The 23,128-nt window shown below is 46.3% G+C and overlaps 1 protein-coding gene across 2 annotated transcripts in view; it reads left to right on the forward strand.

Annotated features, from left to right (window-relative positions):
• The window catches only part of RSU1 (Ras suppressor protein 1), a 204,293-nt gene that overhangs the window by 43,135 nt on the left and 138,030 nt on the right, over positions 1 to 23,128 (forward strand). For both annotated transcript variants that reach the window (XM_047754560.1, XM_047754562.1), the window contains exons 4-7: positions 2,289 to 2,409; positions 10,728 to 10,846; positions 13,454 to 13,536; positions 13,821 to 13,935. In XM_047754560.1, the coding sequence (XP_047610516.1) occupies positions 2,289 to 2,409; positions 10,728 to 10,846; positions 13,454 to 13,536; positions 13,821 to 13,935 (438 nt within the window). The remainder of the gene's footprint in view (positions 1 to 2,288; positions 2,410 to 10,727; positions 10,847 to 13,453; positions 13,537 to 13,820; positions 13,936 to 23,128) is intronic.

The following is a 23,128-nucleotide window of genomic DNA, read 5'->3' on the forward strand; positions in this document are numbered from 1 at the left end:
CACCCACATTCCTGCTGGCCCTGGAGAGTGTGGCTGCTGGAAGGACCAGCTGCCTTGACGAGCCCATTGAAACCTGCCTTATCATTTCCAGCCCCGCCGCAGCCTCTTCAGTAATGACTACGCCTTGTTCATTTTGCATCTGGACCACGGCCTCTTGTCCAGTGTCTTAGTGCAGACTGATTCCTAATCTGCACAGTCCCCGCCTCCGGTGAACACTTTGCTCTTAACTTTCACCAAGCCTGTGTCCCTCTAAAAGAAATCAGGTCATTGATACCTTGGACATTTGATAAAGCTGAAAATGCGGACTCCCAGCTGTAATGAACAGGGAGCCTGCCCACCTCGCTTCTCCTGCTCGGAGAGTTGTCCCTGGACTTCTTGGCGTGGTTGTCTCATTAAGTATCTCAGGTATCTGTTAGGAATGTCCTGCTCACCTTGCTCTTGTTTCTTTTCTTTTTTCTTTTTTGTAGGGCTGCACCTGGCAGCACATGGACGTTCCCAGGCTAGGGGGTTGAATGGTGACCTACACCACAGCCATGGCAATGCCAGATCCTTTAACCCACTGAGTGAGGCCAGGGATCAAACCCGCATCCTCATGGATACGAGTTGGGTTCCTAACCCGCTGAGCCACAGTGGGAACTCTGAGAGTTAGTACTTTTTTTTTGTTGGCTGCACCTGCATCATGTGGAAGTTCCCAGGCCAGGGATCAAACCTGCATCAGAGCAACAGCCTGAGCCCCTGCAATGACAGTGCTAGATCCTTAACCCACTGCGCCACCAGGGAACTGAGAGTTATTACTTTTGAGGCAAAGATGCTTTTGGCTTTTAAATTCATATTTACAAGGACACACTCTGGGGAAGGGGAAACCTTTCAGCTCCCTGGTGGTTTATTTTAACCTTTGGTCTCCATACTCATTTATATCATGCTGCTGAGATTTTTTTTTTTTTTTTTGGTCTTTTTGCCTTTTCTAGGGCTATTCCCATGGCATATGGAGGTTCCCAGGTTAGGGGTCTAATCGGAGCTGTGGCCGCCAGCCTACGCCAGAGCCACAGCAACGTGGGATCCAAGCCACATCTGCGACCTACACCACAGCTTATGGCAACGCCAGATCTTTAACCCACTGAGCGAGGCCAGGGATTGAATCCGAAACCTCGTGGTTCCTAGTCGGATTCGTTAACCACTGACCCACAATGGGAACTCCTGAGATGGTTTTTGATAGTGTCATATGATAACAATGCCCTGATTGGTCGCTAATCTGATATGAGGGGTGTGTGTTTCTGTAGTGATCATGGTGCAAAGGCCAGAGGCCAAAATCAGAAACGAGGTAGTTTGACTATTTCATCAGTTAAGGTTGACTTTAAAAATTATTGTGACTGATTCCGACGTTAAGAAAACAGTTAGATGTCCCATTATGAAAACAGTCTGATGAATGGATCGCTACGAGGGAAGGAATTTGGAGTTTGCTGACCTTATTTGGGTGGAGATAGGAGGAAACCAAAAGGAAGAAAACAGTTGCACTTAAGAGACAAGACATGACAATGATAAAAGCCTAATTCTGTATATGAGAGAGTAAATCCTAAGAGTTCGTTTCACAAGGAAAAATTATTTTTCTTTCTTTCTTTTTTTTTGTCTTTTTGCTATTTCTTTGGGCCGCTTCTGCAGCATATGGAGGTTCCCAGGCTAGGGGTCTAATTGGAGCTGTAGCCACCGTCCTACGCCAGAGCCACAGCAACGCAGGATCCGATCCGCGTCTGCAACCTACACCATAGCTCACGGCAACGCCGGATCGTTAACCCACTGAGCAAGGGCAGGGACCGAACCCGCAACCTCATGGTTCCTAGTCGGATTCGTTAACCACTGCGCCACGACGGGAACTCCCTTTCTTTTATTTTTATATCTCTCTGCCATGATGGGTGTTCATTAACACCGCCATAATCACAGTGCTGTAAGTCAAATCACTCTGGACACCTTGAACTTAGACAGTGCTGTATGTCCTTGGGATGACAAAACTGGAATGGGAAAAAGAAATTAAAAAAAAATGGAAGGATGTATGCTTTGTCATATCCACTTATAAGCTGTTCATGGCACAGAAGTTCTCTTCTGCCCTTTGGTGAAACAGTTCCATTTCTCCTGGGCGATGAGCTGTTCCCTAAGTAACACCTACAAAAATTAAGGAAGGTGAATACATGTGAATACGATGGCCGTGCTGGAGTTTCATCTTTCTTCCATTCGCAAGGAGAACCAAATGAGTGGCCCGCCTGCCTTCACACTCAGCATTTCTCTTTCCGTAGCTGTGCCACCCAACATAGCAGAACTGAAGAATTTGGAAGTGCTCAACTTTTTTAATAACCAGATTGAGGAGCTGCCCACGCAGATCAGCAGCCTTCAGAAACTCAAACACCTGAACCTTGGGTGAGTAGCCTGGAGGAGAAAGGAACCGGGGAAGAGGAGGGGCTGAGAGGGGCACGTGGGCCAGGGCAGGGGTGGGCTCTGCCATTTGTGTGATTATGTCCAAGAAGCTGGTTTCTAATTTCTTGCCACATTTTAGATTTTTTGAAGGTTTTTTTTTTTTGTTTTTCTGGTTTAGGTTTTGTATTGTTTTGTTTTTTGGCTGCATCCATGGCATATGGAGGTTCCCGGGCCAGGGATTGAATCCCAGCCACAGCTGCAAGGCCAGATCCTTAACCCACTGAGCCACTAGGAAACTCCAAAAGTTTTTATTGTTTTAATATATCTTTTCAATGGTCTGCATTAGTGCATAGCCGTTTGCTCACTAATTGAGAAGCTAATCGTTGATGCAATAAGGGAGGGTTTTTTTAATTGTGTTTTGTTAACAATAAAATTTTATTTTTGTTAGGTTCACCAAGAAGGGATCTCACTGCATAGCACTGACTGTGCAGACCAGTTGTAATAGGGTTGTTGTTGTTGTTTTTTTCCTGTCTGTGTTGAGTAGAAATAGTGTACAAAGCACTTTCTTTCTCCAGAGGGAAGGATACGTTTCCTAACCTTGCATCATGAATTCTTATAATTCTTTTTTCTAGTTGAGAGGTTATAATCCTGTGTCTCTCTTTATGTTAAGGTAAAAAGAGGCATTTTAAATGAGCGGAGGTAGTAGAACCAGGTTGCATTTTGCTTTATTTTTTTTTATTTTTATTTTTTTTGGTCTTTTTGCCTTTTTGAACTCCAAAATAACTGTAATTTAAAAAAGGAGTTCCTGTCGTGGCTTGGTGGTTAACGAATCTGACTAGGAACCATGAGGTTGCAGGTTCGATCCCTGGCCTTGCTCAGTGGATTAAGGATCTGGCGTTGCAATGAGCTGTGGTGTAGGTCACAGATGTGGCTCAGATCCCGTGTTGCTGTGGCTCTGGCGTAGGCTGGTGGCTACAGCTCCGATTAGACCCTTAGCCTGGGAACCTCCATATGCCGAGAGGGAGCGGGCCTAGAAAAGGCAAAAAGACAAAAATAAATAAATAAATAAATACAGTATAGTAATTATTTATGTCAGTTTCTGCTGTACCTAGAAGTGACCCAGTCATACATACATATATATACATTCTTTTTCTCATATTATCTTCCATCATACTCTGTCTCATGAGACTGGATATAGTTCCCTGTGCTATACAGCAGGACCTCATTGCTTATCCATTCTACATGTAAGAGTTTGCATCTACTAACCCCAAACTCCCCGTCCATCCCACTCCCTCCCCCCTTCCCCTTGGCACCCACAAGTCTGTTCTCCTTGTCTGTGAGTCTGTTTCTGTTCTGTAGATAGGTTCATTTGTGCCACATTTTACACAGCCACAGCAGCGTAGGAGCTGAGCTACATCTGCCCCCTGCACCACAGCTCATGACACGCTGGACCCTTAACCCATTAAGCAAGTCCAGAGATTGGATCCGAATCCTCATGGATACTAGTTGGGTTCTTAACTTGCTGAGCCACAATGGAAACTCCTGTACCACATCTTCTTAATCCATTCATCCATAGTAGGGGGTATAACTTCCCAGACTTCAGATCATATTACAAAGCACTAGTAATCCAGACAGTGTGCTACTGGTACAAAAATGAACCTATGGATCAGTGAGTGCAACAGAGCAGAGAGCCCAAGAGTAAACCCAGACACCTACAGTCAGTTAATCTTCGACAAAGGAGTCAAGAGTATAAAATGGGTAAAATCTCTTCAGCAAGTGGTGTTGGGAAACCTGAACAGCTGCGTGTAAATCAATGAAGCTAGAACACACCCTCACACCATGCACAAAAATTAACTCAAAATGGCTAAAAGGGGAGTTCCCATCATGGCTCAGCGATAACGAACGTGACTAGTATCCAGGAGGACAGGGGTTCAATCCTTGGCCTCGCACGGTGGGTTAAGGATCCAGCATTGCTGTGAGCTGTGGTGGAGGTTGCAGACTTGGCCCGGATCTGGCGTGGCTGTGGCTGTGGCTGTGGAGTAGGCCAGCTGCTGTAGCTCTGATTTGACCCCTAGCCTGAGAACTTCCATATGCTGCAGGGGATGGCCCTAAAACGAAACGACACAAAACAAAAGAAAGTGGCTTAAAGACGTAAACATAAGACATCATAAAACTCCTAGAAGAGAACATGGGGGAAACATGATCCAGCATCAACTGTGCAGATGTTTTCTTGGGTCAGTCTCCCAAGGCTTTCCCAGTTTTCAAGTCCTGGTAGCAGTATTTGATGCTCTCGGCAGTTGGAAAAGAGGCTGGCTAGGTGTTCCTGCTTTCACTTTGCTGCCTGGAAACCCAGATCTTTCCACGGGGTTAAGTGACTTGCTCCTGGTTGCCCCTGAGGTTCGTGGCAGAGCTTATCAGGGGACCCCAGTGTTGAGGGTCCGTGCCTTGTCCATCAGACACCATAAATGCCACCCAGAACTTGGGCTTGTGAATTCCATTGTCACTGTTGTAGCTGTTAAGGGAAATGGCCCACTCATGCCCCATCCTCTGTGTGAAGTCTTACAGTCATTACATTATAGCCGTTACATGCGTTGATTCAGTTCATGACTTACACAGAGTGGCTGTGGAAGCTGGCCAGGTATTTGTCAGTTTACTAGGGAGCAATCCTGAAAAAAAAAAAAAAATCTCACTTCTGGACTGATTTTTAGTTGAGAGTGTTTCCGCCAGGCATCGGGTTGGAAACTTAATTTGATGTTCAGTGTGCTTGAGAGACGACCTTCGTTAAGCTCTGGCGTGAGCATTCTTCCTCCTCATGTCTAGGGGAAGTGAAGTTTAGAGGAGGGGAAAAGTCACTTTCTAGCAGATGGGTTTTTCCTCCTACAAGTAGGGAGACTGTAAGCCCATCTGGCAAAGCAGAAAAGAAAGGATCCTCCGTTTATATCTCTGTTCTGAAAATCAAGTCCTACTATTTCCTTTGCTTGTAAGAAAGAAGCTAAAACAAGACATATATACTAGATATGTATTTTTAAAAATTTCTTTTAAACACTTATTTATGGTTTTGGCCATGCCTAAGGCATGCGAAAGTTCCCAAGCTGGGGATCGAACCTGCGCCACAGCGGTGGCATCGCTTAACCACTAAGCCACCAGGGAACTCCTAGACCTGTATTCCTACTGTACATTTCTTCATCATTGACTGAGTTCATCGTTGCGCATAAAGTGCTCAGGACAGCACCTGGCACATAGTAAGTGGTACCTGCGTTTAGCTTTGATCATCATTGTCATTGTTTTACTTTTGGATTCATTTATCTTGTGAGCATGTAGGTGCCTTTTCTGCCTCCGGAACCTTGCTCATTTGGGGATCAGCGGTGAAAGTCACAGTCTCTGGTCTTAAGGAGGTGTTTGGTGGGGGGGACAGTGTCTGGCTGGGTCACTGATGTGGGGGGTGTTGTCACATGGTGGTGGGAGGAAGGGACAGGGAGCACCTGGGTCTCCAGGTGAGTTTCCAGGAACAGTTCCCACACAGGCTGGTGTCAGAGTGAACCTTGATGCTGAGAGGGGTGGCCTCAGGCTGACAAGTCGAGGGAAGACATCACCTGCGAGAATGGCTCACCTAGGAGCTCAGAGCACCGCCTGTTGCAGGAGTTGCTTGGTGTTGCAGAGCGTAGTGTGAGGCAGGGAGGGGCGAGGGAGGCGGTGAGGCCAGGAGGAGAAGCGTGGAGTGTGCTATTCATTCCGTGAGTGTATCTTGAGCCGTGAGTGTATCTTGAGCCGTTAGTTCTGGGCCAGGCGCTGTTCTGGTACCAGCCACCCGGCCCTTTGCGAGCACACAGGGGAGACAGCTTGTAAATAAATACATGTTCTTTGTGGCAAGGAGTCAAGGACTAATGGAGGGGCTTGTGTCTCAACTCACGGAGCTGTGGTCTTATCCTGCGGACCTTGGGGGAGTGTGCACGGGGCTGCGGGGGGCGGGGAGGAGGAGTTGATTTTCACAAGCAAGAGCACGTGGAGGAGACCCATCAGGGGTCCAGGCATCTGTTCCTGGTGAACCAGGACTGGGACTGTGAAGGCAGGGGAGGGATTTTATATGAAAAAATATCTAAGGGAGTTCCTGTTGTGGCTCAGCAGTAATATCCATGAGGACCCGGGTTCAATCCCTGGCCCCATGGGTTAAGGATCCAGCATTGCTGTCAGCTGTGGTGTAGGTTGCAGACGAGGCTCAGATCCTGTGTTGCTGTGGCGTAGGCTGGCAGCTGTAGCTCTGATTCGACCCACTAGCCAGGGAACTTCCATATGCTGCAGGTGTGGCCCTAAAATGCAAAAAAAAAAAAAATTATATACACACACACACACACATACACACACACACATATATATATTTTTTTAAGCAGTAAACTGCTAAGACAGTATGGATGGGATGGGTGGGGTAGCTGAAAGTGCAGATGGAGACAGCTTTGGGAAGAGGAGACTGAGCCCAGGTCTTGTTTGTCTAGGTTCAAGGTGCCTCAGGACAGAGTGGTGAGCTTGCCTTTTTTCTTGACTTCATCTAAGTTGCCTCTAACTTTGGAGCTGTTTGTATTTTTGGCTCTCAGTGATTTACTGAGTGTGTTAACACTCCTGTACTTAGTTACGTAGATACACGGATGGTGTTGTCACAGTCTGAAAGCAACTCTTAGTTCCTTGGGAAAGGAATTAAGATGGGTTTCTGGCAGTTCCTGTCATGCTCAGCAGGTTGGGAACCTGACATAGTGTCTGGGAGGATGTGCATTCTATCCCTGGCCTCACTCAGTGGGTTGGGGATCCGGTGTTGCCACAGCTGCATGGTAGGTCACAGATGTGGCTCAGATCTGGTGTTGTCATGGCTGTGGTATAGGTCTGCAGTTGCAGCTCTGATTCGACCACTAACCCAGGAACTTCCATATGCCACAGGTGTGGCCGTAAAAGAAAAAAAAAATAAGTTGGGTTTTCATAAAGAATACTTCTGTTCTCAAAAACCATAGAGAAGTATACCTGCACAGCCCTGGTTAAGGCAAGGCATGGAAGACCCCTGAAAATAAACAGCCAGCATGAAAAAATCGACACAGGAGACCTTAGGGCAGCAGAGCAATTAGGACGTGTATGCACCGTCCAAACTGCACTTCAGCTCCCAGTTGCTTTGAGATTCTAGATCTCGTTTGCTGTTTACTCTGCCCGCCTGGTTAGTGGATCCACTGCGTTCCCTGCTGCCACTGGGATGGGGCCTCTGCTGAGTTCCTGACATGCTGGGCATATGGGCTTATTACTCAAGGAGAAAGAGACCTGCAGTGTGGTCGACTTTTGCCACTCAAAGGCAAGAATCAGCTCTCGGCTCTAGGCTGGAGATGGGCGAAGAACTCCCTTTTTGGTGTTCTTCCAAGTAAGTCTGAGCTTGCATTTCCTGTACCTCATGTTTCACAAGTGTACTCCTATGTTGGGAAAGAAAAACTTTATTGGTCATTCTCAAAAATAGGTTACTTTGGAGTTTCCATTGTGGCTCAGCAGACAAGGGGTTGATGTAGTGTCGGTGAGGATGTGGGTTCAGTCTCTGGCCTCGAGTAGCAGGCTGAGGATCTGGCATTGCCACAAGCTACGTCATAGGTCACAGATGTGGCTCGAAGCAGGTGTTGCCGTGGCTGTGGTGTAGACCAGCAGCTGCAGCTTCGATTGGACCCCTAACCCAAGAGCTTCCATGTGTCACAGATTCGGCTGTAAAAGGAAAAAAAAATTAATTAAAAAAATTTTAAAAATAGGTAACTTTTAATATCATTTAAAGAAAGAAGTTCCTCAAATGAACCTTTCCACAGAAAAGAAAACCATGCACTTGGAGAACAGACTTGTGATTTCCAAGGGGGAGGGGGAGGGAGTGGGATGGACTGGGAATCTGGGGTTAATAGATGCAAATTACTGCCTTTGGAATGGATAAGCGGTGAGATCCTGCTTGTATAGCACTGGGAACTATATCTAGTCACTTAGGATGGAGCATGATAATGTGAGAAAAGGAATGTATACATGTATGTGTGACTGGGTCACCTTGCTGTACGGTAGAAAATTGGCAGAACACTAAACCAGCTACAATGGAAAAAATAAAAATCATTAAAAAAAAAACAAAAAAAGAAAGAAGTGCCTGATGTATGCTTCGGTGCTTTTCTCACTCGCTCTGATTTTTTCCCTTCGCTTTACTTGGCATCCTCCCGCTGGGGTCTGGGAGTGAGGGGTGCCTTGGCCTCCACGAGTACTGAGTGCTCTGAGACACTTGTCATTCTCACAGCAGTAGAGTGAGAGGCCCCTGGTACTTAACCTCTCGTACCCTGTTAGTGCATCCATCGCTGCTTCCCAGAGATGGTAAGCAGTGCTGGCCTGCCTCCAGTCGCTGATAGTTTGGTGACCCAGGCAAAACACTTGGCATAAGTGTGCTTCACCAATTCCGAATTCAGAGAAAGCATCAGTTTTTAGCATTACAGTAAATTGTCTTGGAGGTTATTGTGCTAAGTGTCAAGTTAGCTTAAGACTCATACTCATCATGAAGTGGAAATCACTCGTTTCTAGGTTTCTCTCTTTGCTGTCAGCTATTTCTTACAAGGCCTGTTTGGTGGGTGTGAACAGAATTGAATCTCATGTGAGAAGGATCAGTGTCTAGAATTATTTTTAGTGTCACAGCCCCTCCTACTTTTCAATATTTGCCAGCCTATATGAGATTTTTTTTTTTTTTTAAATCAGGTTTTACATGTGTTCAGAGGGAACCACATCAAGTAAAACAGGAGTTGAGGAGGGGAGAGTGGGATGGACTGGGAGTTTGGGGTTAGTAGATGCAAACTATTGTATTTAGAATGGATAAGCAATGAGCTCTTACTCTATAGCACAGGGAACTATATCCAGCATCTTGGGATAGAACATGATGGAAGATAAGAAAAGGAATGTATATATGTGTATGCCTGGGTCACTTTGCAGTACAGCAGAAATTGGCACAACATTGTAAATCAGCTATACTTTAATTACAAAGAACCTTTAAATAAAGAAACAAGAGTCTTAGAGTTCCCTTGTGGCTCCGTGGGTTAAGAATCTAGTGTTTATCACTTAAGTGGCTGGGGTCACTGATGTGGCGCAAGTTTGATCCCTGGCCCAGGAACATGCTGATGGCATGGCCAAAAAAAAGAAAAAAGAGTCTTGAAGAAAATAAAAAATATTAGGAAAATATTTTCCTTAGCTTTCATTGGTGAGAGATACATATATTTGAAAATTTTCAGTTGTGATAAAATACACATGACATAAATAAAATTTTACCATTTTAACCATTTTATGTTTATGATACAGAAGCCTTAAGTATACTGACATTGTTGTGCAGCAGTCTCTAGCAGGTTCTCATCTTTCTGTTCTGTTTTGTTTGGGTTTTTGTTTTGGGGTTTTTGTTTGTTTGTTTGTTTGTTTGTTTGTTTTGGCACACTCACGGCATGTGGAAATTCCTGGGCCAGGGACTGAACCCTCGCCACAGCAGCCACCTGAACCATTGCATTGACAACCCAGGGTCCTTAACTCTCTAAGCTCCAAGAGAAGTCTGAAGTTTTTCATCTTGCCAGGCTGGAACTATGTGTGGGTTAAACAGCTCCCCATCTCCCCTCCCCCATCCCTGGCCATCTTGATTCTAATTGGAGATTTTTTTTTTTTTTTTTGGTCTTTTTGCTATTTCTTGGGCCTCTCCGGCAGCATATGGAGGTTCCCAGGCTAGGAGTTGAATCGGAGCTGTAGCCACTGGCCTACACCACAGCTCACGGCAATGCCAGATCCTTAACCCACTGAGCAAGGCCAGGGATTGAACCCGCAACCTCATGGTTCCTAGTCGGATTTGTTAAGCACTGAGCCATGACTGGAACTCCTATTTTGAACTATTAGCAGTTGCAAAACAAGACAAAACAAAAATGTGATTTTTGTCTCCCAAATAGTGAGATCAAATAGAGCAGAAGTCTATCTGCAGTCTTTATCTGTGTCTTTTGAGGTCTTATTGCTGCATTCATAAGGAAATTTTTCTCTAGAAGCCCGGATGCCTTGGGATGTTTTCACGTTCTCTGTACAGCAATGACTGAACAGTGCCATTGGGAAAAGGGACAACGAAAACATTATCAGATGTCTCATGAATCTGTGGGTTCTCTGCCTGGAATTACTAGGCTGGTAAAATAGCACAAAGTCATGATAGAATCGTGCAGTTTTTAAGGGTTGAGCCACTCATGTGCAGCTCTGAGGCCCGTGGCACAGAGAAGTCTGTATAAATACACGTGCGGGTGACGGCTTGCATTTTTCTCCCCCAACCACAGCATGAATAGACTAAACACGCTGCCTCGAGGATTTGGATCCCTGCCAGCTCTGGAGGTCCTTGACCTGACTTATAACAACTTGAGTGAAAATTCTCTTCCTGGAAACTTCTTCTACCTGAGTAAGAAACTTTGAATTCTATAAATCTCCTTAAAAATGGTCCTTGGCGTTCTCAAAGCGAAATTTATTTGCCAGGGCCCCAACGCCAAGAGAAATTATTGGACATACCAGTTTTTTTTTTTTCCTTCAGATTCCTTTGAATATTCCTTCCCAGCTCAGCAATATGTGTGTTTGATATATAGTGATCTGACCTCACTGCACTCAAGGTAGACTTGGTAATGTCATATTAACTTTCTGATTGAGATTTTTACTTAAATGAGCTCAAGTCTCCCATTTTGCTAGGGAACTTGACTCTGTTTTGAAAGCACATTCAGGGAGCTCCTGTTGTGGTTCAGAGGTACTGAACCCAGCTAATATCCATGAGAGTGCAGGTTTGATCCTTGGCCTCACTCAGTGGGTTAAGGATCTACTGTTGCTGCAAGCTGTGAGGCAGCTCCAATTGGACCCCTTGCCTGGGAACCTCTGTAAGTCGCAAGTGCATCCCTAAAAAGCAAAAAAAAAAAAAAAGATTAGAAAAAAATTATGCTTCATTATTATTATGTCCCTCCTTTGTTGCTATTAACTCTTTGACAGCTTTTTGCTCAAAGATATTCTGATCAGTTATTTATAAGCATGCCAGTTAATAAACCACTCACAGAATTTTAAGCATTTCTAGTCAGGATTCCCGTTTTAAGCCTTTCAGAAAGCATTCTTACTGATCCAGTCTATTTTGTCCATAGCATACCATCAGACGTTAAGAAATTGTTAGTCACATATGAACACACTTGATCCTTTGCTCTGAACACACATTGCTTGCTGCAGGTGCTTGCAAAAAAAATATAGGAAAAACTGATTTTTATCAAGAACTCAGGAAATATTTAGGGAAGAGTTGCTGTCTCTCAATGAATGTACCACTTCTCCAAATAGTGACATATACGGCATCCAGAAATTCTGATTTTTCTGAATTAGTATCTAAAGTTTTACCTTTTACTTTATGTGTCCTCTTTATCTCAGACTTGGAAAGCACGTGAAACCACCTCTAACATATTTTCTTGGGTGGTGGAAGAAGTTGTTTTTCTCATGTATATTAACTTATAATTCTGTCCAGTCTTAAGATATTGGAATGTAATTGAATCCCTGTGAACAAATAAAATGTATATCTGCTTATACTTTCCCCTTTTGGGTCAGGATAAAAAGATGGTGTAGGATTTAGGCTTCAGGAGTTTGGACATTGGTATCATTGGATAATACTGTAAACAAACTTCTTTCTCTCTCTTTTTTTTCCCCCTGCCTTTTTAGGGCCACACCCTCGGCACATAGAGGTTCCCAGGCTAGGGGTTTAGTCAGAGCTGTAGCTGCCAGGCTGCGCCACAGCCACAGCAATGCAGGATCTGAGCCACATCTGCGACCTACACTGAAGCTCACGGCAACACTGGATCCTTAACCCACTGAGCGAGACCAGGGATCGAACCTGCAACCTCATGGTTCTTAGTTGAATTCATTTCTGCTGCACCACGACGGGAACTCCTACATCCACTTTTTTGGCCGCCCCTCTGCGTATGGAGTTCCCCGTCCAGGGATTGAATCCGAGCCAGAGCTGCCAAGGCTGGGGCATCACGGGAAGCTTAATCCACTGTGCTGGGCTGGGGATCAAACCCAAGTCCCTGCCACCTCAGAGACACTGTTGATCCCATTGTGCCACACAGCTGGAACTCCTTTGTTTTTGTTCTTTTTCTTTTAACAAATTTCTTTAATTTTTTTTTCTTTTTTTGGCTTTTTAGGGCTGCATCTGTGGCATATGGAGGTTCCCAGGCTAAGGGTCAAATTGGAGCTGCAGATGCCAGCCTATGCCACAGCAACGTGGGATCCATGCTGCATCTGTAACCTACACCACAGCTCAGGGAAACCCCGGATCCTTAACCCACTGATCAAGGCCGGGGATCAGCCCCACATCCTCATGGATACTAGGTTGCATTTGTTTCCGCTGTGCCACAACAGGAGCTCCATCTTTTAACAAATTTCTGATGACTAATGTTCTGCCTGTGTTAGAGTTTTCTGTTTTTAAACTCCATGTCATTATTTTAGCTCCTTCGTCTTCATTCATTTTTGTGGTTAACCCTATAGAACCCAGTAATAATAGTCTGATTATGGAGACAAACCAATGGCAATTTTGGCCTCCATCCCTGGAAAGCCTTTTGGTTCTTGATGTATTTTTTAAACCTAGTTCTATTTTGCCCTCTTGCCCTTAGCATTGATAGAAGCGGCACTGTGGTTTTCTTGGCTTCTCTCTGGATGCAAATCAACCGATTAACGTGAATGGGAAGGCATAGAGGAAACATAGCCATCTCTTCTGAAAGCATATTGAAACTCCGGGCCAGAAACTGCGGGTACCCACCCTTGTTAATTGTGTCAGTCCTCTTGGATATAGATGTTTTCCGGAACACACCAGCTCCACAATAAGCCAGTAAATCTGAGTTTGACCTGCTTGTTATTATGGCGAGCCCTCAGTATGTCACGGGCTTTTCACCAAGCCAGGGTTATTAATCAAAGCTGACTCCCTTGTATTGATCAGACCTCAAATAGTTGGGTTCCATGCCACCCTGTTTATATATTGCTGTTTAATTTGCAGCCACCCTGCGTGCACTCTATCTCAGTGACAACGATTTTGAAATCCTGCCGCCTGATATTGGGAAGCTCACCAAGTTGCAGATAGTAAGTAATTTATCTAAATTCCGAGAAAATCAATTCACTTCTGCAGCCCTTGTAGGAGTGGAATCAAGTCAATTGGCGCCAGAGGACGGGTTTGTGTAGCGGGAATAAGACCACTAGTCCCCGATACTGTTCCTTGGTTGTCTGCAGACACCGGTCACTAAGTTGAAAGGATAGAGCATTCAAAGAAGAGGGAGAGAGGGCGCAGACGGAGGGCGGGAGTTTCTGTCGAGCGTCTCTTGATGTGAAAACTGTGTTGACAACTGCCATGTTTTTCTTACGTTTAGCTCAGCCTCAGGGATAACGACCTGATCTCGCTGCCTAAGGAAATCGGGGAGCTTACTCAGCTTAAGGAGCTCCACATTCAGGGGAACCGCCTGACCGTGCTGCCCCCAGAACTAGGTAAGGTGGCTGATGGATTGATTTAGTTCTGGGTTGAATTAATGGTCATGATTCCCAAGGCGGCAACTCTGAAAATCCCTCTCTCCTCTTCTTGGCAAATGCCCTCCACGAAGGTGCCCACTTCTGATCCTTTCTCGTCATGTTTGTCATTGACCAGAGTTTAGGTGTTCTGGGCTTGACCTGCCCCATTGCTGAGCAGCCACTGCCCCCAGACTCTCCAAACTGCTGCTGTTGAAAGATGACCTTGACCTAGCTCAGCTGCCTGTCTGGGGCGGTGGAAAGAGCCTTAGATGAGCAGTGATGGTACTGCCCAGGACTCCTCCTTTACCACTGGGGATCATCGCCTTTTTTTTTTTTTTTTTTAAATCTAATCATTGGTCTTTTTTGGGGGGGGAGTATCCCTTGATCTTTGTGTGTGTGTGTGTGTGGGGGGGGGGTCTTTTTATCTTTTTAGGGCCGCATCCGCAGCCTATGGAGGTTCCCAGGCTAGGGGTCCAGTTGGAGTGTAGCCACCGGTCTACACCACAGCCACAGGAACACAGGATCCTAGCCACATCTGCGGCGTACATCACAACTCATGGCAACGCTGGATCCTTAACCCACTGAGCGAGGCCAGAGGTCGGACCCACATCCTCGTGGATGCTAGTTGGGTTCGCTAACCGCTGAGCCACAGCAGGAACTCCTGATATTTCATTGTAACCCCTTCAAAACTACCACATTATTAACACATTTATGACTACTGCTTAAAAATACCTGTCTAGGAAGTTCCCGCTGTGGCACTGTGGGTTAAGGATGTGGCGTTGCTGCAGCTGTGGCTCGGATTTAATCCCTGGCCCAGGGACCTTCCATATGCTGTTCATGTGGCCATTAAAAAAAAAAAAGGAAGTTCCCATTGTGGCTCAGCAGGTTAAGAAGCTGAACCTGCCACCAGCCCATGTCTGCCCCGTGCACATGGGCTCACATGCAGGGAGCTGTCAGCGCTACATTAAAACGGTGTGTGTGGATCAAACCATGTTCACTTCTTTTGAAGAGACTTTTCCCTTTTTCTATAACCGTTACCATCCTGAAACAGTTTGTGGGTTTGATCCCTGGCCTCATTCATTGGTTTAAGGATCTGATGTTGCTGTAAGCTGTGGTGTAGGTGGCAGGTTTGGCTCAGATCCCACGTTGCTGTGGCTGCGGTGTAGGCTGGCAGCTGTAGCTTTGATTTGACCCCTGGCCCAGGAACTTCCATATGTCGCAGGTGCAGCCCTAAAAAGGAAAAGAAACATTTCCGATCATGAATTGGCTTTTCTCCTGATGCCATCTCTGGTAGAAACTGTTGAATAGGTTGTAGCTGGGAATTCCTTGGTCCTACCCCTCCAGGCTCTTCAGGTGGCCCTGTGAGCCTTAAGCCCTCCCTCAAAAATAATGTACCACCAGTTACTCTGTTACTGAGGTTATGCTGCCCTTCTAGAAAAAAATCTCTTGAGTTCTCTTTCCTTTTCTCATGAGGACTCTGAGTATCCTTTTATTTCTTCGATACACAGAGCTGCAAAGTTTCTCAAGCTACGGCTATTTGCTTTTGTGCTCCAAAATAACACAATTTTTCTTTTGGCTTTTTTTTTTTTTTTTTTTTAGGGCTGCACCCACAGCATATGGAAGTTCCCAGCCTAGGGGTTGAATTGGAGCTGGAGCTGCTGGCCTATGCAGACACAGCAATGCAGGATCTGCACCACATCTTTGACCTACACCACAGCTCATGGCCATGCTGGATGCTTAACCCACTGATCAAAGCCAGGGATGAGACCCACATCCTCATGGATACTAATCAGCTTCCTTACTGCTGAGCCACAACGGGAACTCCCGAAAATAACACGGTTTTAAAAAACACCTTTGACCCAGTTTTGTTTGAAAAAGTCCCTCACATGAGTCTGAAGGTTTGAAAGAGGCCAGTGCTTCTCCATGAGGATGTAAGCAACAGAAGAGCAGGGACCTGCTCTTGGTTCTCTGCTCCATCCCCACTGCCTCCCACATGCTAGGAACCAGTAGGTACTCCAGGGATTAACTGAATGAATTAATGAAACGAGAACCTCAGATCACAAGGCTACAAGCAAGCCCACTGGGGCTTTTGCCCAGAGCTGTGCTGTCCACTGTGGATGCTACGCGCCATACCTCATGTGTTTAGTAACTGCACGTGGCTTGTGGCTACCTTGCGTGTGTGTGTGGGGAAAATGCAGAGCGTTTCCATAGGCCCGAAAACTTTGGGGGGCAGCATCAGTCTATAGAAAAAGCATTCACCTGATTCCATGGAACACAGGCAGTTTCACCCATCCTGTCCCATCTTCTGAAGTTCCTTGGTTGCTGTCCAAGGTCTTGAGGCACTTGTACAGATTTTAAGGGCTGCAGAGCAACTGGGCACCAACTCTGTACTGAGTTATGTGTCATCAAGTTCTGCTTAAGGAGCAGGCTAAGGATCAAGAGAAGATGTTCCCAAACATTTTAAAGGCAAAAAAGCCTTCTTTCCTGAAGAAAGATTCCGAATGGTGATTGCCAAGCATCAGCCTTTGCATGCGTGGTTCATGGGGGAGCTTTTGCAGAACACAGATACCCGCTCCTTCCCTGACCTGCTGAATCACGTCTCTATGTGCGAGATTGATTCTTGGTAATTTGGTAGAACTCATGTACTGCTTGTGATATGTGTCCTTGATAGGTGTGACGAGGAGAAATGAGAAAAAAAATGTCATTTGGTTGTTTTATTTCACTTTTCAAGCAATGAAGTAACATAGGGTGTTGGATGAATCAGTGATTTCTATCAGCTAATATTTTGGTAGAAAAATACCTAGTTGAACCCACACACACCTTATCTACATATTTTTAAATCTCACGGTGATTATCCTATTTAAATGCTGCATGTAGTCATATTTGTCTAATATGTCTGTTATACCCTTCAATACCAAAGTATATATTTTTTCTTTAGGACTAGAATTGAGGAGAAAGTCTTTACATGAGTTTATTTTTTGCTGCCATACCTGGAAAAGCTTCATCTCAGCATCTGCCTGCTGGCAGTTTTCCCAAACTGCAGGCAGATACTTAGCTGGAAATAAATGGTAAACCTCTGTCTAAACTCAAGATGAAGACGGTGTATTATTTATTTTGGGAGAGTGATTTTTTTTAAAGTCAAGAGTACTATAATAGAAAGGTAATAATAGCTATATAATAATATGTATTAAGGCCTCATATGCCAAGGCACTATGTTAAGTGTTTTTCCTGCATTAACTCCAGTAATTGCTAAGACTAGTATTTGGAATTTTTCTTTTGTTTTCAGTTTAATTCTTTTTTTTTTTTTTTTGGATTTTAGGGCCACATGTGTAGCATATGGAAGTTCCCAGGCTTGGGGTCAAATCGGAGCTGCAGCTGCCAGCCTGCACCACAGCTACAGCCACATGGAATCCAAGCCACATCTGTGACTTACACCAGTTTATGGGAACGCTGGATCCTTAACCCACACAGCAAGGCCAGGGATCGAACTCTCATCCTCGTGGATACTGGTTGGGATCATTACCGCTGAGCCACAGTGGAAACTCCTAATTTTTAGTTTGTATTGACATATATTTGATTTTACAATGTTGTGTTAGTTTCACGTGTACAGCAAAGTGAATCAGTTACACACATACGTATATCCATTTTTTTTTCACATTCTTTTCCTGCATAGGTTATTACAAAATATTGAGGAGTTCCTGTGCTCTACCGCAGGTCCTTGTTGGTTATCTATTTTATACACAGTAGTGTATGTCTGTTAGTCCCAGATTCCTAGTTTATCCTTCTCTCTTACTCTATGTCTGGCTGGTCTGTTTCTGTTTTGTAAATAGATTCGTTTGTATCATTTTTTAGATTCCACCTGTAAGTGATAGATGGTATTTGTCTTTCTCCGTAGAGGTGAGGAATCTGAGGCTTAGAAAGCGTTGGTGACATGTCCATAGCGACAGTTCATCACAGAGGCAAGATTTGAACCTGTTTTCCAGGTCTGTGCTCCTGGCCACTCCTTCCCATCTGTGTGCCAGTAAGAGGAGTCTTAGAAAGCGGATTCCAAGTGTGAGCAAAACAGCACACCTGCTGGCTTCCCCAGATGGTGTCAGGTGGAGAGGAGGTCCAGTATGGCCAGTGGCATGGCCAGCTGTGTGGGTGTGTGAGTGGCAGTGGGGCTAGAATAGCACTCTGCAAAGTGCAGAGGAAGTGACCTCTGGGCAGGGCACTGCCATTCTGCTCCTCATTCCAGCAACTGCAGTTGCACTTTTGCTCTGGAGTCCCCCTGCCCCCCAGCACCCCAGGAACCATCCAGCCACAGTAGGAATGTCTTTTGTGTCTCTGTGCTCCCCAGCTCAGGTGGCCTCTGGTGCTGCCCTGGCTGGTGGCTGAGCAGTTGCCAGGGCCTGTGTACTTGCACCTTATGACAGTCAGTCCCTGCAGTCAGTCCCTCCACTGGCTGCGGGGTTACTTTTGGATGGGTTTTTTTGGCTGCGCCCACAGCATGCAGAAGTTCCTGGCCCAGGGATGGAACCTGCAGCACAGCAGTGACAGTGCCAGATCCTTTAACCACTAGACTACCGGGGAACTCCTGGATATATTTTAAAAGGGAGATAGTGATCCCCCTTCTATATGTTCATCCATACATGTCTGAATAAACATGGTAAGTGCTTTTGAGACTTACGTGGAATTTCCTGTAACAGTAAATTTGCGAGTCCCCTGGTGGCCAGAGGTTAAGGATTCAGCATTGTCACTGCTGTGGCTCGGGTTTGATTGCCAGCCTGGAAACCGCCACATGCTGTGGGCATGCTCCCCACCACCCCCAGAAAAAAACAACTGTAAATATGGAGTCTGTTAACTTGGAATCTTATTGGTAAGAATATTGGAACCAAGCCAGGAACCCCCCATGAATTCTGACTTTTTTTGTTTCCTGGGAACTAGGAACTTAACCTTTTTTTCTTTCTTTCTTTCTTTTTTTTTTTTTTTGTCTTTGTAGGGCCGCACCCGCGGCATATGGAGGTTCCCAGGCTAGGGGTCCAATCAGAGCTGTAGCCACCAGCCTATGCCCCAGCCACAGCAGTGCCCAGATCTGAGCCACATCTGCGACCTGAACCACAGCTCAGGGCAACGCCGGATCCTTAACCCACTGACTGACTGAGGCCAGGGATCAAACCTGCATCTTGATGGATGCTAGTCAGATTCCTTTCCTCTGAGCCACGACGGGAACTCCCTACTTTTCCAATAACGTGAAATTCACTTCTCCAGCATCTGTTTACTGAGTCCCTACTTCATGTTTGATTTCTGAGGTGGGGGGGATACAGCAGGAGACGAAACACCCCTTAGGACATTTTAGTGGCAGGGGCCGGGGGGGGGATGAATGGATAGAAAGCACGATGAATAATGTTAAATGCCTTGGGGAGAAAATAAGAATGGAAGAGAGTGTTGAGATTTGAGATGGGGGTGGGGTGCTGTTACTCTCTCCGAGGTTTTAGTGGGGGCGGGAGGGATAGCTGGATAGCTGGATGGAAAGCGTAAGAGATGATGTTACATGCCCTGGGAAAAAATAACAGTGGAAGAGCGTGTTGACTTGGGGGGGAAGGTGGTGTACCTTGGAGACAGCAAAGAACGCCTCCTCCTAAGTTGGTGCCATTTAGTCAGAGACCTGAGGGAGGCAGGGGCTCTTCCTAGCAGAGCATGTAGCTGAAAATGTGGCTTCTGTACACTGGCACCATTATGTCTCGGAGACAGAGTTTTGAGGAAGAGAAAGAACAGCTTTCTCCAGGCAAAGGAGGACCTAGCAGGCTAGTGCTCAAAACTATGTCCCGACTTCAGAGGGGATGGCAAGGGGTTTTATAGGTTTAGCTCAGAAGACAGGGTTATTGATTAAAAGTGTCTATGTTCTTCTTCATCCATAGATCATCTCAGAGTCATCATATCTGGCGTCAGTGAGTCTGGTGATGGTTTCCGGTTGTCCTTGGGGTTATTGTGCCTTGATCTTCTCTCTGGAATTCATTGCTCACAGGGAAGGGGTGATAGGGGTGTTGCAATTACAAAAGAAAACACTACGTGCAATGTAACTCTAACTGGAAAGGAACCATTAGTAAAAGAAAGCAGTCAATCACGGAAGAGTTCCTTTGTGAACAGCCAGACACGGGTACCATATAATGCTAACCAGAAGGTAAATATTAGTAGTAAGTCAGGGGGCCAAAGTGTAACATTGTGGAGACTGGTTTAACTAGTTTTTTTAGCTGTAACAATCTTTCCTAGTCATTAACTCTGAGTCAGCCTTTTGAGACTGAGGGGAAGCTTGGGGGGCTAAAGGAAAGGCCTTTTACTTCAAAACACAAAGATTTAGGGTCTGGTACATGGTTTCGGGGGCATGACAGGTGCACAGGTCCTGGAATGGGCTTGCTTGGGGAACAGCAGCAAGAAGACTAGTGTGGCTGGAAGCAACTGAGGGAGGGGGAGAGTTGGAGGAGGTGGGGGACTAGATCCCAGGGGTTGTGGGGTGTGGTGCAGACTTTGGCTTTCACTCCGAGGGAGGTGGGTGGGAGGCTGAATAATGGCGGACCCCCCCCCCACCGCTTTAATCCTTGGAATTGGGGAATATGCCACCTCGTATGGTAAAGGGACTTGGCAGATGCGATGTTGCCTGTTGAGATGGGATTTCCCTGGATTACAGGGTGGGCTCAGGGCAGTTGTGAGGGCCCTTGGGAGGGTCAGGTACAGTAGCAGAAGACAAGATGCAGAATCCAGAGTTGGAGTCATGCAAGGAAGGGAACCTGAGCGGAGGAACGTAGGCAGCCTCCGTAAGCTCAAAGAGGCAAGGATGTGGCTCTCCCCCGAAACCTCCAGAAGGAAGCAGCCCTTTTGCATTTATCCAGGTGGTGGCAGCGGTCAGATCCTGGGCCTGTTTCAGAGACAGACCTACCAGGAATTGGCTGTGGTTTAGATGAGGAGGAGAGAACAGAGGGATGAAGGTTTCAGGGGAACCAAAAGGATGGGGGCAGGTCCCGCTGGGGTGCAGTGGGATCGGCGGCAGTTGGGAAGCGCTGGGATGAAGGTTTGTTCCTGGCTCAGCACAGTGGATTGAGGGTCCAGTGTTGCTGAAGCCGTGGCTTCAGTCGTCACTGTGGCTCAGATAGGATCCCTGGCCTGGGAACTCCATATGCCCCGGGGCGGCCAAAAAAGAAAAAAATAAATAAACAGTAAAAGGATGAGGAAGATGGTGGGGAGGGTTGGTTAGGGAGATAGAGGGGAGCTGGTCATGAGCTGAGTTTGGGTACCTCAAAGTCTGAGATGCTTTTTGCATATCTAATTGAGGTGGCAGCTGGATGTTAGAATCTGAACTTCAGAAGAGAGGCCTGGGCTGCACGTGTAATTGTGGGCACCGTTAGAATAAAGGATGAAGCTCCCATTGTGGCTCAGCGGAAACAAATGCAGCTGGTATCCACGAGGATGCAGGTTTGATCCCTGCCCTCACTCAGTGGGTTAAGGATCCGGTGTTGCCGTGAGCTGCGGTGTAGGTCGCAGACTCGGCTCAGATCCCAGGTTGTTGTGGCTGTCGTATAGGCTGGCAGCTGTAGCTCCTTTTAGACCCCTAGCCTGGGAACCTCCATATGCTGCAGGTGTGGCCCTAAAAAGAAAAAAAAAATGTAATGCCACAGATTGGATGAAATCCCTTGGACATGACCTTAGGGGGTAGAAGGTAGAGCCATGAAGCACCTGGTTCCTAAACACCTAAACACCAGAAGGAAGGACCAGGGACCTTGAAGGGCTGGGCTGGCTCTTAGACCAAGTCGGGGAATGTGGTCTCCCCTCTTTGTCCCTGTGATGACTCCCCAGTGTGAACGCACTGGGAATGCTTTGGCTTCTTAGGAAAAATGTTTTTCCCAAAGCAGGTGTCGAACTCAGCTTGTGAAGAGGTGAAATTGACATGCTTGAAATCTCCTGAACCTGCCTGAATCCCAGACTCTCTTTTGCACCAGATTATTCAGCCCCAGCCCATCTCTCCTCCTGAAAAGCAGCAGTATGACTCACTGAAGTGTCTCCCCCTTTTAATTAGTGGAAGGATGGGGCAGAGCAGTGGAGGCAAGGCCTACATCGGTGGGGGAGGGGAAGGCGAGCGAGGCCTCCTGGCCAATCCTCAGGACGGATGCAGCCCCAGGGTGAACAGCCTCAGGGTGATTTCAGAGCAGGTGTGGGGGTTCTGTTCTGATTTTGCATTTTCCTCCTTCGCACCGAGTCTTAGGGGTCTTAAGCGCTGAAGATGGGAAATGGATGTTTATCATGATTTCTTTGCCGAGCTTTCCAGGATTCAGTTCCTTGTACTCAGTGGCACCATTTCTGCTTTTTTTTTGCTCCTTGGCAGTCATGGGACCTCTTCTGCATTTGTCACCAAGCTAATTGCCTTTGGAGAAGGAAATAGCATTGGTCAGCTAGGCATGCAGCAAAGCGACCTGTTTTTTTGATGTCAGAACCTTACCTACACCCATTTCTGCAGCCCAGGGGAGGGATGTGTGCATTGGTACCTGTACCTGGGGCCAGCTGGCTTAGGGTCCTGCTCTGTACGCCACTAACCAGTCGCAGGATTTTAAATTATTACAAATAACATCAAGTTATTTATTTTCTTTATTTTTTTTTCTTTTTAGGGCTGCTCCTACAGCATATGGAAGTTCCCAGACCAAGGGTTGAATTCGACCTGCAGTTGCCGGCCTTCAGCGCAGCCACAGCAGGGCGGGATCTGCACCACACTGGTGACCTAGGCCGCAGCTCACGGCAATGCTGGATCCTTAACCCACTGAGTCAGGCCAGGGATTGAATCCACTTCCTCATGGATACTAGTCAGGTTCTTAACCCACTGAGCCACAGTGGGAGCTCTCAGTAGCAGTTTTTATCACAGAAATATGAGATGCGTGCGTAGCCTAGCATTGGTCAGCTAGGCATGCAGCAAAGCGACCTGTTTTTTTGATGTCAGAACCTTACCTACACCCATTTCTGCAGCCCAGGGGAGGGATGTGTGCATTGGTACCTGTACCTGGGGCCAGCTGGCTTAGGGTCCTGCTCTGTACGCCACTAACCAGTCGCAGGATTTTAAATTATTACAAATAACATCAAGTTATTTATTTTCTTTATTTTTTTTTCTTTTTAGGGCTGCTCCTACAGCATATGGAAGTTCCCAGACCAA

Source organism: Phacochoerus africanus, chromosome 12 (assembly GCF_016906955.1).
Source record: "Phacochoerus africanus isolate WHEZ1 chromosome 12, ROS_Pafr_v1, whole genome shotgun sequence".
Classification (NCBI taxonomy): Eukaryota; Metazoa; Chordata; class Mammalia; order Artiodactyla; family Suidae; genus Phacochoerus; species Phacochoerus africanus.